The sequence below is a fragment of the Propithecus coquereli genome, unplaced genomic scaffold, assembly GCF_000956105.1.
Source record: "Propithecus coquereli isolate 6110/MARCELLA unplaced genomic scaffold, Pcoq_1.0 Scaffold380, whole genome shotgun sequence".
NCBI classification, from domain to species: domain Eukaryota; kingdom Metazoa; phylum Chordata; class Mammalia; order Primates; family Indriidae; genus Propithecus; species Propithecus coquereli.
Window position 1 is genome coordinate 600,513 of NW_012149508.1, and position 17,685 is coordinate 618,197.

Below are 17,685 nucleotides of genomic sequence, written 5' to 3' on the forward strand. Positions count from 1 at the left end.
CCTTTGAGAACTAAATAAACAATCAGTAATCAAACTCTGTGTAGAGTATTTTGTTGCACGAAGTGGAGACTGTGGGAAAAATAGTAAAAAAAAAATACATTCTCATTTGTCGAGAAACTTCCAGTCTGCTTGGAAGTGTGATTCACTTTACTGCAATATTTGCTGTCTTGGCATGTCTGGAACTGAACCAGCAATATCTTTGAGGTATACCTGTAACTTAATTGTAAATTGAGGCGCAGAGAATTCATGTTTTTCTGACATTCACTTAGATAGGTGGAAGACTTATTATTTGAAGCTAAGTGATCTGGCGGGGTGTAGTGGCATACGCCTATAATCCCAGGCTGAGGCAGAAGGATTGCTTTAGCCCAGGAGTTCAAGGACAGCCTGGGCAACATAGTGAGACCTCATCTCTTAAAAAAATAATTCTGATACTAGGTTGTCTGATCACAGAATCTGCACTATTAATATCTGTGCTATTCTGATTTCATGCGTCAGATGCTTTAGATATGAGTACCAGAAAAAAGGATCTTTGTAGGCACAGTTTGAATCGTTTTCACTTTTTAATTGTGTTTTTGCCATGCACTTGGACATTATTCTTCTACGTTTATGTGTGCCACAGTGATGCATGAATATATGCTTTTCCATTTTGGGGAGATGAAACAATAAAGTCCAGAGATATGGGTCATCTTTAAACAATCACATGTATTACAAATCAAAGGTTTGTGTCAACCTTGCAAGTCTTTCAGTGTCATTTTTTAAACTTTTTTTTTTAACAGCATGTGATTACTTTGTGTTTCTGTGTCACATTTTGGTAATTCTTGTAACATGAACAAAATCTGAGGTATTTCTGTTATTTTTCCTCAGCCTTCAAAGTCTGCTTATTTATTGATAGTCTAAAACAAGGCAAAGATTCAAGTGCCTTTGAGTGTTAGCACCCAAGATATAAAAGCAACGCATTTATTTAGTATTTATTACCTGCTTAGTAATCACTACGTTGCGTAATTGCATGAAATGATCCTCATAATCACCTTCTGAGTAAGGTACTGATATCAAACGCGTTTCATAGACAAAAAAGCTGAGTTTTAAAGAGACTAAATTACTCACCCAAAGCCACATAGAGAGTAAGGTCTAAAGTAATGTTTCTCAACATGTGTTAAAGAGTACTTGCATCAGAATCGTGTGGAGGTTTTAAAAACACAGGTCTCTGTGTCTCTTAAGCCTTCTGACTAAATGCCGTCAGTCTTTGTGTTTGAACATCTCTGTGTTTTAACAAACTCCTCAGCTGAGACGTTTGAGAATCATGTTTATAAATTGCATTCACATTAGTTGAAGAAGGGAAGCTGTGGGAAAGAAATGCAGTTTTTTTCCTGTGATCCTGTCAAAGAGTGCCCCTCCACGCATTCTATAAATACGTCCTCAGTTACTCAGCGAAAACCAAGTACAGGACTGTTAGGAAAAGAACTAGATAAAGCACTTTTATTTGTTGTCCTGTCTACTAGCCCTGTTAAGAAGCGTTTATTGATTTTACAAACCCCATGAGGTTCCTTGCAAACTTTATTTTCTTTCATTTGCACAGAAAATGAAGGTGGACTTGAAAATAGTATTTGTGTAGTGTTTTACTGAATGAGTTATTTCTGATGGACTCTCATGTAATTAGAAGCAAACAGTTCTCTGTCTCTTGTGAGCCAGGAGCTGTGCTTGCTGCTGGCCATGGAATAGTAAATAGAGAAGTCATGTGTCTGCTTCCATGGAGTCTCTGATGTAGTTAACACTCCACAGTTTTATTTTAGGTTGTAGAACTATAAGGTATAAAAGGTGAATGTTACTATCCTATTTTAAATATGAGAAAATGGAAATTAAAGAGGCTACATGACTGGCTCATGCTTGTACTTCAATTAAGTGATCACATTGTCTAAATTATTCTACTGATTCCAAGTTTAGTATTCTTATTATTATCTTATGCTGTCTTTTAGACTGAGATATTTTGCACAGATTTCAAGCTTCGATATTTTGGATAAATTAATTAAGCCCTAACTTTTTTTGTCCTGATTTTAATTTTATATGTGTATATCAGAAGATGCAGTGAATTATTCTATGTTTCTATAATTAGGAACAAAAGACAAGAAGAAAGAAAATTAATGGAAAATAGAGTAACTGGGAAACAAATGATGAACTTCCATGTTGGCTTCTGGATGTTCAAAGAAGGGACTAGGTAAGTGGTTTTGATGGTTAAGTTAATATAAAAATTGATTCCAAGGAGAAGAAAGGATGAAAAAAGCAATTTTATGGCTAGGGATTTCTTCATCCAGATCTTTTATTGTGCAGTCAAGCACTTCTCTGTGATGTCATGTCCATTTCTTTGCATTAAAGTAGTTGATCGAATTTTGCCATGCCAGCCTTCCTCTCACACATTAAATAAAGTTTGTTCTTACAGAAAGTAGGATATATTTTCCCATTATGAAAATAAGCACAATTCATATTTTCTTTTCCATCTCCAGAAAGTTCAAACCTGTGAATAGAAAAGGTAGAATAGATTCCTTTGAGAACTAAATAAACAATCAGTAATCAAACTCTGTGTAGAGTATTTTGTTGCACGAAGTGGAGACTGTGGGAAAAATAGTAAAAAAAAAAAATACATTCTCATTGTCGAGAAACTTCCAGTCTGCTTGGAAGTACAGGTATGTACATTTTTTGAAAAGCCCATTAGCAGTTTCATACAGCATGAGATTACGGAGTAGGCGAACACTGAGTACAATAAGAGGTCACAGGAAGAGGGGGGATATGGCTCTGAAATGATGGGAAAAGGCTTTGTCTACAAGATCAGACTTTAATTCAATATTGAAGAAAGAGCAGGATTTAGAGGAACAGAGAGGAGATAGGAGAGCCCTGTAGGGCAAGTAACTATAGAGGAGGGGAATAAGCTCAGGGAAAAGTAAATTGATTAAATATTTTTGAACTGAGAATTTATGTTATAGGGTGGTAGATCTAAGACAGCACACTGTATTGTAATTGCCTGTTAACTTGTCTATATTCCCTGCTAGACTGATTCCAACTAGAGGACAAGGAATACATACTTATTACTTTATTTGCCAAATATCTACAGAACACCAACTATGTGCCAATGTTGTTCTACATGGTAAGAATAGATTGATTAAAAAGAAAAAGACAAGGTTGGCCAGGCATGGTGGCTCACGCCTATAATCCCAGCACTTTGGGAGGCCAAGGTGGGAGGATTGCTTCAGGCTAGGAGTTTGAGACTAGCCTGGGCAACACAGTGAGACCCCATCTCTACAGAGAATAAGAACAATTAGCCAGGCATGGTGGTGCACCTGTAGTCCCAATCATTTGGGAGACTGGAGCAGGAGGATCGCTTGAGCCCAGGAATTCGAGAGTTCAAAGAGCTATGATTGTGTCACTGCATTCCAGCCTGGGTGACAGAGCAAGACGCTGTCTTTTTAAAAAAAAGAAAGAAAGAAAAGGTCCTTTCTGTTGGGGATTTTATATAACAGTGGGGGTTATTATAAGAAGCTCACAAACAAATAAACAAGAACATTTCAGAGAGTGGTAAGAGTTATGAAGAACAAAACAGTGCGATAGGCTATGGATGAGGGCTGAACGGAGGCTAGTTTAGTTTGGGTGATTAGAGTTGGCCTCACCTGAAGAAGCGAGGTTTAAACAGAGAATGGAGTCATGAGGTGGAGCCAGCCAGGGAGTTGTGAAGACAGAGCATTCTAGAAGAAAGAAGCAGTGAGTACGAAAGCCTTAAGACAACACCACAATTTTGATTTGTTGAAAGAAGAGAGAGAACGCCAATTTTTCTGCTACACTGTGAAGGAGGCAGCAAGTGATGGGTGACAAAGCCCAGGGTCTGTGAAGGGGCTTGCTGTGGTTGCAGTATCTGGGCTCCACCTACGTAGTGAATACTTAGTAGGGATTTGTTGAATATCTTGATAAATAATTTAGGTAATTATCACATTGTGTACAAGTTTTGGCTATCAGTTTCAGGTTTTATAGGAGAAAGATTGCAGTTTTGATACAAAGTGAACAAAAGGGGTTGAGACTGGAGATTGGAAAGCCATAGTAAACCACACAACTCTTAACACGATCCGCCCCTTTGGCTGCATTGTCCGTAGAAGGATGGAGCCGCCTTTCATGGAAACTGGAATTTTCTTGTAAACTACAATGTACCTAACTCTTGGAGTGCATAAAAGAGTAGGCAAAATGATACAGAAAAGTCGAAGTAAAAGTCAAAGTAATAACTTTCAATGATAAAATGAGGATGAAAATTTTGTTCTAAAATATGTGGAGACAATCAGAGCAAGTTAAACACACACACACACACACACACACACACACACACACACACAAGCACGATGTTCCAGCGGTAAAGTTGAATGTAGAAATGAGTTGAAAAAATATCAAGAATAAAAGTGGATTGTGGCTTGGCTAAGTACAGAAGGATAGGAGGGATGGAAAGTAGAATTGTCTTCTTACCAGTGTTCTCTCGCTAGAAGTAGGATGTGAGTGACTCAGCTGCTGCTTATATAACACATAGCAGGGTATAGAGACACCTCCCAGCTTTTAAGTAACTTGTACTCAAGAGGAAAGAGGATCTCAGGAATATAAATTCCTAGTAGTGCCTTCTATTCTGAGCGTCCAGTGACTTACATATTTTTGGAGAGAACTGAGCCATCTTCCCACCTCCAGACGTCATCAGAGTTCTGGCGGGATAATCCAATCCAACGAATTAAACTAGTCCTGGTTTTGAGGTATTGCTATTGCAGACATAAATAAATACGATGGTCAGAATGCCTCCACAGTTGTTGTTAATGACATAAAGACAAGGCTTCGTGGTAAGACTTTTGGCAAAAAAGAAAGTTGGATTATATGTATATATTAATATTAATGGATTTGATATTTAAAATTGTACTAAGTTGACTTGTTTTAGAATTAAAAAAAACAGTAAGACACAGGAAAAAAATGTACACAAAATTGCTGATATTATAATCTTATGTGTTTGTAATATATACTTATATCTTCAATTAATTGAAGATTAGATTCCCAAATAGACTACACATTGATTTAAGTGGGATAAATGGTAAATAATTATAGAAGAAAACAAAAAGAAATGCATTGTTGACAAGCTTTATATCCCCTAGAATCAAGCTCTACATGGTTTGGTTTTATTGCTTAGCTTGCCTATAAAATCTTCCATATAGAAGTATTAATTTGTTTCAGTTGATTGGGTAAAGAAGTATATGATGTCTTTCTTAAAGAGATTTACAAATAATGTACATCTACCTTTCCTGATTTACTTTTTTATACTCAGCAATTATCACTATCTACCGTACTTGTTTTGTTCCTTGCCTGTTGCTCCAACTAGAATATAAGCTCCTAAGTTTAAGGATTTTTTTTTTCTGTTTCACTAACTGCATAGGTCCAGGCCCTGGAATAATTCCAGCACATATTTGTCCAATTAATGTATGAATCAGTCAATCAATCAATTTATGGGTAATACAACTAAAAGGAGGCCAAATGCTCATTATACTCTCAGCCCTGCCAGAATAACAGGTGTGAATACATTCCTGGCAAATAGAAGTCCAGACTTGAGCTTCTAGACAGACATTTGAGAGTCAGAATGGCATTGCACAGGAGATATTGTGTGAAAGTCACTTTTGACTGCTTGTTTTTTAAAGCTTGAACCACTGACAACCTTTCTGTTAATTACTGATCTTTTCTTTAAAATATATCCACTTTATATACTTTGCTATAGGACCTGACAGATAAATTCTACCTGAAATTCTACCTGAAATTCAACTATTCTTTATTTCTCAAAAAATTACATTACTTCTTTTAGTTATAAATCTTAAGCCTGGTGTCAGTGTAGGGTAATAAGATTCAGGACATGCTTATATGTCTCCAGTTAATCTTTTTGTAATGGAGTTGAGATTTTAGGGAATTCTCCTATTTTGTCTTAGTGGAAAGAAGAGTTCATTTATTTAACTGAATTTCTTCTCTATAAGTCTGAGCCCACAAAAAGAGAAAGTAGACGGTGCAGCAGGAAAGAATAGCAGGGGATACAGATGGTCGTGAACATCACTGAGCTGACTCCTCAAGTCTGACTCACTGTGTACTTTAGCTCTCAGGAAGGTGCAAGGCAATTTTACTCATCAACTATCGCAATTCTGTAGAATATGACTGGATTGAGTATTTGAGTTCTGTAATTCTTACTAAATTTGATAAGGTTGTTACATTAGCACAAACTGAAAGACATAAAAACAACCCAAAAAGTTCAAATGATACATTTAAAAACTTTTTCCCTATGTCTCCAAAATATTTGACATAGGAATCTCCTTACCAGAATGTTCTGGTTGGCAATCTTCAGGAGAGTAGCATTCATGTCAGTGCAGTACTGCTTACTCTCTTCCCATGTCAAGTTGTGCCTGAAGAATCCATAGCAGCTATCTCCATAATACCTCCAGTTTGTGTCACAGGGGCTGCATTTATGGCCTAAAGGAGAAACCAAGCATAGGAACCCTTTTATTCTAAATTGGGATTACATTTCCCCCACATTCCAATTTCCTGCAGATTTCAAGATTCCCTTGGTTACTATCACATAAATACTTCAGGAGTTGGGGAGATAAAGAGGTCACCAAACCATACTTACTGAAAGTGCCCTCTTTTTCCAATTGTTTCAGTAAATTTTGGCAGACGTGCTTTGCTAATCGTTGCAGAGTTCCTGAGAGATTTTCATTCTGAGCTTGGAGGTAATTTTGCTGTGTGACAGCTAGATGTAAAAATTAGATAATAACAATTCATAATCAATATTTTAAAGACGATGCAAAGATCCTTCAGGGAAGTCTCATTTCGGTAGAATTACCAATAGAGAGAGTTTACCAGCTACACATGAGTAAATGAGTGCTGAAAAGGGGTAAGGGAGAAGGGGAATATAAAGAACAAAATAAATATGCAAAACTGACCCCAGAGGGTCATCCCCAATAGTAAGTGGTCTATTTGAAGGAGACAATCATAAATAAGAAAAGCCCAAGATCAAATAACATGCCCAAAGTGGTTGTTTTGACATTTCCTCGCATATGGATTTCTCAGCAGAGTTCATAAAAGTGAATGACTTCTGCTATTTTCTGTTCTTTGTGTAATGCCAAAATATTTATTCATTTAAGAATGCATATTAATTTCTTGTCATGCTTAAAGCTCTTGTGATATTCAGGTAAATAAAAGATGGTAAATGAAAGATTCTTAAATAGCTTATGAAAAATAATCAACTACACAGACATTTGGAGGGCCATGAGACTTGGAAGAAAAATAAAACCTAATTATTTCAGTAAACAAAATGGGAAGGAGAAAATTTTAGGTAAAGGGAATAAAATGAGCAAAATTTCAGACAAGATGACACAGGATTTATTTATGAAATTGAGAAAATTCCACTTTGGCTGGTTTTTAGGACATGTAACAGAGAGAGAGAAAAATGTTCAAAAAGCTAGTTTCCATCCATACTGAGGATGATTTTAAAAGCCAGTTTCAAATGCTTAAAAATAATTTTTAATGCATAAGAAAATTTTAAAAGTGATCTTAATCAGAAGGGAAAGGTCAGAGTTTTCCTTTATTGAGACTATCTTGACAACTATGTATAGAATGATTGGAATAGTGACAAATAGACAAATAGTGACAATGAAGAGGCTCAGTGGGAGACACCATGATTCATCAGTGTTGCCTTCCTCGATCAGAACTTTGGCACAGAGTCAATACTTACACATAATCCCCAGAGCCACCATGCCAACGACCATCCCCATGCACAAGATCAGCAGAATCAAAGCCACCGCACGCCACCAGGGGGAGGAAGCAGGCTCAACTGTAGGCATACAATAACCATGTCAAGGAGCAGGCAGTATGGCCTACCTCTGGAGCAGGGTCACCCCTGCCTCTGCCCTCTGGAGATTTTCCAGGTAATATAAACAGCTTCATTGGATTGGCAGATCTCACCTGTGCTCCCTTGGTGACCATCAGCAACAAGCACCACCCATTCCCATGCCACACGTCCATCCCTACTCCTAGAGGACTTTCCCTCTCCAAGCCAAAACGTAGCCAGCTGTTCAGGTCTGGTGTGTCTGTCTTTGTTTTGTTTTGTGCCCACTGCCATAAATAATGGAAAATCACACCATTTGCTGACATTAGAGTTTCCAAACATTCTCTCCCCTTATGTCTTTCCTTCTATTCCCCGCAGCATTCAACTCTAAGAGCCTTAATGTAATGTTCCCTGCTCATATATTTTATGTTTATATTCTGAACAAGTCTGTATGAGCCTTTGTAGACACTACTCAGATGCCATAGAGAAAGAACGTCATTCAGGAAAAAAATAAAATAAAACTGTATGTGTTATCACTAGTAGAGAAAGAGAATAAAGGATTGACCCATTTCACTAATTAATTTGCAATTACTGGCTCTGGGCATTCTTACCTGCGGTGAGAGCTGGCTTTCGAGTTTTAACATTTAAGGTGACGTATCCGTCTTCATCCTGCATGGCTTCCTTTGTACCACAAGAGAGCTCAGGGTTCAGTGACTTTACAGAATGTCGTGTCCACTCTTGCAGTTTCGATACGTGCCAGTGTGTGATCCTCCTCTCTCTAGCAGGATAGAACCGTGTGAGTTGAGAAACACGTTATTTTTGGTTTTTGTTTTCCAGGAAGCCCTTTTATAGCTGCTCAGAGATACACGAACCTTGAACACAAAAACACAAAAATAATAATAACTTGTGGTAAAGGAGTAGATAGGGCATTTGTTTCCTGTTTCCTTATCTTCAACTGTGAATAAAGGGATATTCCCTCGTGTGTATCCTTTTAAAGAACAAAAGTTTATGCTTCATCTTAACCCTAGCAGGGTCTAAATCATATTGTTCAAATGAAGTGATTTTTAATGAAAATTCATGTATAAAAAACACCATTGTGTTTATCTCATTGTGAGGGGTAAGGAGCAAGTGTAACAAAACTTGATCTGAGGTGCAGCTAAATTAGATGTTTCATGGTCTTGTGGTCTCCTAATTATGACCTAGAATTTATACAAATTCTTGTATCCTTTATAAGTCAGTTTGTCAAAAATTTGTGGGCTTCACGTAAGACAGGCCTCAAATTGCTGAGGTTTAGGCATTAAAGGAAGACAATTAAATGAAGTGAAATAATAGAGTTAGTGACTTTATGTATTGCCCTTCAGTAATGCTTGCGCTTTAAAGTGAATTCCCTGAAATGGACATATCTTAATTGGATAAAATCATTTAATTTCAAGCATAGTGGTGCTTAGATGAAGAACAATTTCAGGAAGAATGGTTTCCTACCGCCCTTTGTATCACAATACAATATGTACTCCACACATTTAACTTTATGAAATGCACTTTTAAACTACTATTTTAGCTGACATTGAAAGTTATAAGGACACTAATACAAAGCTAGCAGTTGTATTTATTGTAGGAATATTGGTGAGGAGATTGTCTATTTTGTCATTAGAGTAGCTGGTATGTAGTTTTATAACAGATATTTTTGTTAAACCTCCATGGCCAGTAAAGCTTCCCTTCTTCTGACTAACTAATAGGCGTTTATCTTATAAATGATCTTATTTTGATTTTTTTCTTCAGTTAATAAAATGTTAGACTTTTCAATATAGTAATTATGTGGGCTCCCAGAGCGGGTATTTCATTAACTAACTTGCCCTTTGGCATATCTTATACATACATTGTTCCTTCCTGCTATCTCCTTCATTCTAAATTCTTTGTCAATTCACTTAAAATAGTCTTCTGTTTAAAAATTTCTTTCCCTACACACCTCAAATTATTTTGAGAATGAGGAGAATAATAAACAAAGCAAACATGAAAGACAGTGCCTGATTTTAGAAACCTGAACTTAATGATTCAAATGTTTTTACCAAAAACCAACGCAGAATCAAAAATTTCACTTACTTCAAATAAGTGTCAAATTTAATAAAAGTACTAAAAATAAAAAAATCTTTAAATCTCCAAACCGTTTTTTCTTCCCAATGATCAGCTGGGTAAATTCAGACAGTTATTCCACCTTCATCTACTACCGCCTCTGTTCCTGAAACTTCTGTTTTAGCCAAAGGGGACTCCTCGTTCTTCCTTCAACTCTCAGCCTTTGCTGGGAGATTGGGGTTAGATTGCGGTTGGACTCTCCCTGTCTTCCTTTGCCCACATCTACTCATCGTCAAGTCCTGAGGCTTATTTTCTCACCATAGCCCCTCTCTTTTATGTTCTTTTTGTCACTGCTCTACGTTAGTATATTTTTCCTAAAATATACAGAAACAATGAAACATATTGAATAAATAATGGTGATAAAGTAACAGAGAGAAAAGAAAACGGATGTAGAGGTTATAGTTCACCTTTTCTATAAAGCTTTACTGTTTCTCTTAATAACCAAATAGGTAAAAATTAAAATTAAATCAGCTGAAAATTAAATCAGCTAAATTAAATCAGATATGTAAAGGTGCCATCCAAGGATATTTAGAAATTTCTTTAATTGTCGTAACTGTTTTCTTGCTCAATTAACACAGACTTTAAGAAGGGTTTAAACATAAAAATTAGCTTGTTTTGTTGAGGTTTCCACATTCTCTAGGTCTTGGGCAATTGATTTAATCGTAAAAAAGTGTCCCCTTTATTCTTGTAAACCACCAGGAATATGCCAGGCTGTCGTTGATTCTTTAATGCTTGGAACTGTGTATTTAACACCAGGCAAATCTGAAACAGGGAGCACAGTTTCAGATGATTTTCCTTTTCTATATCTGGATTTTCCTTGGGTTCCTGCCTCCTTCTCATTGTAATTTATTGTTGCTTTTTGGACCTTTGATAACTCCAGATACAGTTGAAGGTCTTATGTCTACATCTACGACCCACAAAATAAATATTTGCCTTTATTTGTATCCGCCAAATGTGACTTTGCTGTGGTAGAAACATGCTATGTGAATACGGAGACTCTCAGGATCAAAGGAGCCCCTGACACCATTTAATCTTAATTTTTCTCTCTCTCTCCACATACCCTATAAATATAAGCTGAGTTACTCGGCAAAACTGAAGCAGAGAACTGCAGGACGAACATCTGAATAAAGATCTGGAATTTTTAATAAGTATGGTGTGATTGAGGAAAGCACATTTGAACTGAGGATTCATGTCACAATATATTAAGATACGAGGTGTTGTATTTTCCTGTTAAAATCACTATAAAACTTCATGGCAGGCACAATTCATTACTCGATTATTTAAACATATATTTATTGATCCCTGTGCATGTCCCAAGCATGATTCCATTTTCTGGGGATCAAGTGGTAAATGAAACACACAAGAGTTGTGCTGTTCTCGAGCTTATTACATTATAGTAGAGGGTGCTGAACACAGATAGTAAAGAAGTGTAGAAAGCAAAGGGCAAGATAATTTCACACCATAATAACTACTATAAAGGAAGGAAAATGATGTAATAGAGCTGGACTGGACAGGCTTGGTGTAGCCCCTGGTGGTGCTTGTTTGGATTGGTTTGTTTAACCTTCATAACAAGTGCTTAGACAACTGCATGGGTTTCTTCCATTTTTAAGATAATTCAGAATAATTCAAACTGCGCTATAGTAACGTGACAGCTGTCATTTATTGCTGCTTCTATATGCTTTTATAAATTGTCTTTTTGGTATGTACTATATTTATGCCAATTTTATTAATAAGAAAAATAAAGCACAGGGGTTCGGTAACTTGCCAAAAGTCACGGGCAAGTAAGTGTTGATTCAGAATTTGAATCAATCAATCTGTCTTCACAGCCCTTTCTTTTAATCAGTATATTTTATTATCCGGATCAGGTATACTCACCTGATTAGGTGAATACACATTTCAAAATAAATTCTATCCTCTATTCACATCCTCTGTCTCCTCCTTGTGGCCATTTATTTTCATTCTGCTTTTAGTTTATTTTGTTTTCTTTTAGTCTTCGATAACTCTGACTTTAATCTTTGCCTTTACCTATTGTTTCTTTGGTAAACAATTCTGAATTAATTCCCATTCTGGCCATTCTCTGGGTACTATTCGATTAGGGCCCCTATTTTAGTCATACTATGTGGGAATGGAATGATTGTTGAAGAACAGTGTGAGAATAAAACCTCCTGTCATGTAAACTCAGTATTTCTTTTAACGTATTCTAAATCAATAACACTTTCATATTTAATACCTGTGTTCCCTTATTTTCCACAGTGAACAGTATTTTCTGCTGGATTTTTATTACTGTGAGAACAGCAAGAAAAGTCAAAGGTGAATGCAAGTTTTGGGCTGAGTATCTGTAGATACGGAGTTTTCATTTATTAGATGGGGAAACACATTGGGAAGGGTTACTCATTTTTATGATATAAGTTTGATAATTCTATAAAGTATCTAAGTAAATATGCCAAGAATCCGTTCAGATATATGATCCTGGAGATTGAGCACTGACATGGAGATATTAGTACAAACTTGGACATCACTGATATATGGCTGTTACATCAAGCCATGAGTGTACAAGAGCTCAATAGCTCCTGTGGGGATGAATAAAACAGAAAAAGGAAGGCAAAGAGCTGAACTCTGGGACCCAACATTTTGCATTCAGTTAAAGAGGAATTAGTGAATCTGACGGAGGATTGGGTAGTGAGTGAAGTGACAGGAAAACCAAGGAAATTGTGTCCTGGGGAACACAGTATTTTGGAGAAGAAAGTATTTTATGAAAAAGTAATAATCTGTTATGTCAAGTGATGCTTATAGGATAAGATGAATCTTGAGAAATAGCCATTGAATGTTACTTAACGTGGAGGTTAATATGGACGTTAATGATGATATTGACAGGAGCGTTTCTATAGAAATAGGGAAAAAACCTAATTAGAGTGGGTTCATAAAAAGTAGGAGGATATATCAGGCATAAACAGCTTTTTGAACTCTTTTATTGTTAAGAAAATTAGAGAAATTGGAGTGATCATGTGTGTCCGTGTGAGGGTAAGTGGTAAACAAGAGATTTTTTTGCTTGTTTTTAAAACGGGAGGTATTATATCATATTTGTAGGTTACAGTGAGTGAAGTAGTAAAGATTAAAAAAAAAATAGAAAAATGGATGATGCCAGACAGAGCAAGAGACAGAAAATTACAAGTTCAAAGTCTTTGAGTAGGTATATGGAATGGATTTCAATGTACAGATAGAGATTGATCGGAGATAAGAGGTGGTGCAGCTTAACCATTGTTGAAAGGGATACTACCTTACGCGCAGATGTAGATGGTTTTGTATATTTAGTTGGTGGAACAGAGAAAACTCCCTACTGACTTGTTTCTGTTTGCTCATGGTAATAAGCAGTCAGGTCATCAGTTGAGTTTGAGGAAAGAGAAAAGAAATTTGAGAGTTGAGAAAGAAAGATGGGTGGGGAATAATCTAAAAGTTGGCAGAATAGATTGATTAGTAAGAGTACTGGGAAGTTATAATTAAAAAATATAAAATAAGACCAATTAATAGGGTCACATTCAGTAGTAGGCAAGTGTAGAGCAGGTGGAGTTGGATTTTACCAAGCTGTGTTTCCCAGATGCTTATGATGAGTGAAGAGATAAGCAAGGAAGTTGTAGGAGTTTGTAGGGAAATGAGTATTATATTGATCCCGGTAAATGGTCCATGCCAGGTAAAACAGGCAATGAGACATGAGGGATTGATGGCAATGAAAAGGTGGCATGGTCAGTGAATTTGACATCCCAATGGGCATCAAAGTACTGTAGGGCAGGACACAGAATCCAGAGATTGGGCTGGAAAGGTAGGAGTTGGAGGTCAGAGAGTGGAATATCTAAACTGAGGTAACAGAGAGGGTGTTCTTATTAGAAATGAAATTGTCTTGACTCTAGTGAGGCACTGTCCAAGAGAATTTTTGTGATGATAGAAATCCTCACAAAAATCTGGTGAAGGTAAAGGCACTGCCCAATTCTGTGATCAAGGCCACCTGTGGCTATTAAGCACTTGAAATATGACTAGTGTGACTCAGGAAATAAATTTTTAATTTTATTTAATTTTAACTAAAGTTTAAACAGCCACATGTGCTCACTGACTACAGTATTGAACAGCATAGTTCTGAAGTATGATTATCTGGTGATGGCTGATTTATGGGGATGGACAGCTGATTTGTGGGTGTGGGCAAAGTTATTGGAGGTAAATCCAAGAACAGAGAATCCAGGGTATTGGAATTATCATCTACACAGGTATTGAAATCACCGATAATCATGAGAGTAGAAGTGAACAAGAAGATTTAAGACAGTTGAAAAAATAGTAAAGGAATGTGGATGAATGTCCTTGAATTTGGTAGATGACTGCAGCAAGGTGGGTTTTTTGATAGAGTGACTGATAAAATGAGCTACAGAGATGCTGAAAGTTTTTAAGGGAGAAAAGTATTATAGTAATTTATAAATTAATAAAATAATAACTAATAATAGTTGATACAAACATTTAGGACAACAATAGTGGGAAGTACATAAGAAGTATGATCACTCTTCTCCCTCTTAGAAATAATCAGGAACCACAAAAAATTCTCCATCATTGTTTTGCCTGAACGATATTACATGGGAGATAGTGAAAGATCTAATACTTTCTTAGGTTCCTTTAAAGTATGTGAAAGAATCAGGGAAATGAGAACAAAAACTCAGTGTTTGCAAAATTTGGTGAAAGTGAAAGACCAGAGGTGAGATAGAAAAACATCTTTAATTTCTAATTTTTGTAATCATCTGTTTGATTTAACTTTTCATCATTTCCATGGTCTCTGTCTTTCCATAATTGACCTAGAATAGTAAACATAAGCATAGACTTAGTCTTTATTTCCACATTTTTGATAGTGGAGTTTTGTTGATGTATGAACTAGAGCCTCCAAATTTTTTTTTTTATTGAACACTCCATTAGTTTGAAAAAATATGAACGTGAACAAGCAATATATGTACATTTATATGTGTGAAGATCATGCACAAATGTTACTAAAAGGTGCACTATTACATTGCCTTTCTGTACCTTTTTCACACCTCTGGGGTAGGTGCACCTCATTCTGGAGGCTTTTGACTGGGAAAATCTTCACACAAAGTTGGGTCTTGGAGGTTTTAGATCACTCCCCAGTCATCTGAAAACACAAAACTCATAGCAAAACCTCCCCCAATTTTCTCCCACCTTACCCCAAAGGAAAACTTTAGAGGAGATTGCTTAGTTCCCTTGCTCATGTATAGCCCCCAATATTTTCTTGGGTTCTGTGTTAGTTTCCTACTGCTGCTTTAACAAATTACCACAATTCTGGCAGCTTAAACAACACAAATTTATTTATTATCTCACAGCTCTATAGGTCAAAAATCTGACCGAGGTCTCACTGGGCTAAAATCAAGGCTGTTGGCAGGGATGTCTCCCTTCTAAAGGCTCTGTGGGGGGATCTGTTCCCTTACCTTTCTATCTTCTAGCCTGAATTCCTTGGCTCCTGGCTCCATTCCTCCATCTTCAGCCAGCAACGTTGTATCTCTCTGACTGTGCCTTGTTGCCACATCGTTCTCTGACCACATTTCAGAAAGGTTCTCCAATTTTAAGGACACTTGATTAAATTGGGTCTACCTGGACAATCCCAGGTAATTTCTTCATCTCAAGGTCTATAACTGTAATAACATCTGCAGTGTCCCTTGTCATGATGAACTGCCATATTCAGAGGTTTGGGGGTTTAGCACATGGATAGCCTTGGGAGCTATTATTCTGCCTACCACAGATTCTTAAGAACGATTTACTTCCTTATATAAAATAGTAATTTTTTTGAAAAGTTACAGCGGGGCTAGAAGTAGATACAATCCTTTAAGATCTCTGTAAGTCCCATGGCTGTTGTGATTCAATGACCAACTATATGTGCAGTGTGTTGTTTTTTCTCCTGTTCCAAATAGGACCCAGAATACTTCCTATAAAAATTATCAACTCTTTATTGCTCACATTATGTTGCTGAAGCTTATAGTATCTTAGTGTGAATTCTTGTGCAGTGAGTTTACTTCAATTTTGCTGGACTCATATATTCAGGGCATTTTTAGGCCAAAGTAAGGGAAGACAGAGATTATCTATTTTACCAAATTTTTAAAAATGAAATGTAAATAAATTATAGCTTAAATAGTCTTAAAGGCCTAAAAGCATTCTAGAGATCCCCCATATCCAGTGGTCCATATGGATATCCAGTTGTTCCAGCACTATTTGTAGCTGAGATTACATCTTCTGATTTTTCATGCCTGAAAGACATCATGTTTTCTATAGGAGTTGAAGCTGCCCTGCAGGGCAATGGCTGTGGGCTGCCCTCAAATTAAAAGACAAATAAATTAAAAACAAAACAAAACAAAAGAACACCTTAACATGTGCCAGTCTCATTCTCTCTATAATCGGTCTGCTTTTTTTCACTCCCCTGAAACTTCAGGTCATTATTTTTAAAATCTTGTCCTGATTATCCATTTTAATCTGCAGGAGGATTATTCTAGGATTGTTCTATTAGGAACAATTAGCCAGAAGGGAGCTCCCATTCATCTCCAGGTTTAATAGCTATCAATTTCTTCTGTATGCCCCATTATCCCAATTATCGACACCATTACGCACACACACAAACACACACACACATACATTTGGATTTCTTATAACAGCAGCCGTGTGTACGACACAGCTCTTCCTGTCTTGGTGTGTGTATCTCTGCTTGATATCTGTTAGGGCTGAGTATAAACAAGATCCAGTGTCTCCATACAGAATTAGCTAGCCTTACACACATGTAAAAGATAACCTGACTCCTTTTTGAAACATTCAGAACAGCCTCTACCTTGAGGATCAGGGTAATTCCCCATGAAGTTCCATTCCTGCTCAGCCTTTACACTCCCGTTCTTTGCCTTACAGCAAGGAACAATGCCAAAAGAGCAGTTTGAGACCTGTGACGTTCTAATTTCAAAGGAGAATATTTCACTTCTTTCCCTTTCTCCTGAGAGAAATAGATTGTCATTCTGTTCTTACAGAGGGGCATAGGGATGTGTCTTGGGTCAGTTGACTATATAAAAGTTCCCAGCCTTGAAAATACAGCAACAAAAAACTAAATAAATGGGATTTGATTAAATCAAAAAGCTTCTGCACAGCAAAAGAAATAATCAACAGAATAAATGAACAGCCTACAGAATGGGAAAAAATATTTGCAAACTATGCATCTGATAAAGGGCTGATATCCAGAATCTACAAAGAACTCAAACAAATCAGCAAGAAACAAACAACCCCATTAAAAAGTGGGCAAAAGACATGAACAGAAGCTTTTCAAAAGAAGATAGACAAATGGCCAACATACGTGAAGAAATGGTCAACATCACGAATCATCAGGGAAATGCAAATTAAAACTACAATGACATAACACCTTACCCCCATCAAAATGACCATTGTTAAAAAGTCAAAAAACAATGGATGCTGGTAAGGATGCAGAGAGATAGGAACGCTTATACACTGTTGGTGGGACTGCAAATCAGTACAACCTCTATGGGAAACAGAATGGAGATTCCTCAAAGAAATAGATGAAGACTTACCATTTGACCCAGCAATCCCTCTACTGTGTATCTACCCAAAGGAAAAGAAATCATTTTATCAAAAAGACGCCTGCACTCGGACATTTATTGCTG

The 17,685-nt window shown here is 36.7% G+C and overlaps 2 protein-coding genes across 2 annotated transcripts in view; one reads left to right on the plus strand and one right to left on the minus strand.

Annotated features, from left to right (window-relative positions):
* Window positions 1-2,364: 2,364 nt before the first annotated feature.
* Window positions 2,365-8,558, minus strand: CLEC1B (C-type lectin domain family 1, member B). The gene is made up of 6 exons (XM_012652156.1): window positions 8,476-8,558; window positions 7,772-7,870; window positions 6,668-6,787; window positions 6,359-6,510; window positions 4,669-4,775; window positions 2,365-2,509 (listed from the first exon to the last, which is right to left on the minus strand). The coding sequence occupies exons 1-6, from the start codon at window positions 8,537-8,539 to the stop codon at window positions 2,365-2,367; spliced, it is 687 nt and encodes a 228-aa protein (XP_012507610.1). The 5' UTR covers window positions 8,540-8,558.
* A 29-nt stretch (window positions 8,559-8,587) lies between these two features.
* Window positions 8,588-17,685, plus strand: part of CLEC12B (C-type lectin domain family 12, member B) — a 17,004-nt gene continuing 7,906 nt past the window's right edge. The window contains 1 exon segment of the mRNA XM_012652146.1: window positions 8,588-8,660. Within this exon segment, the coding sequence (XP_012507600.1) occupies window positions 8,588-8,660 (73 nt within the window).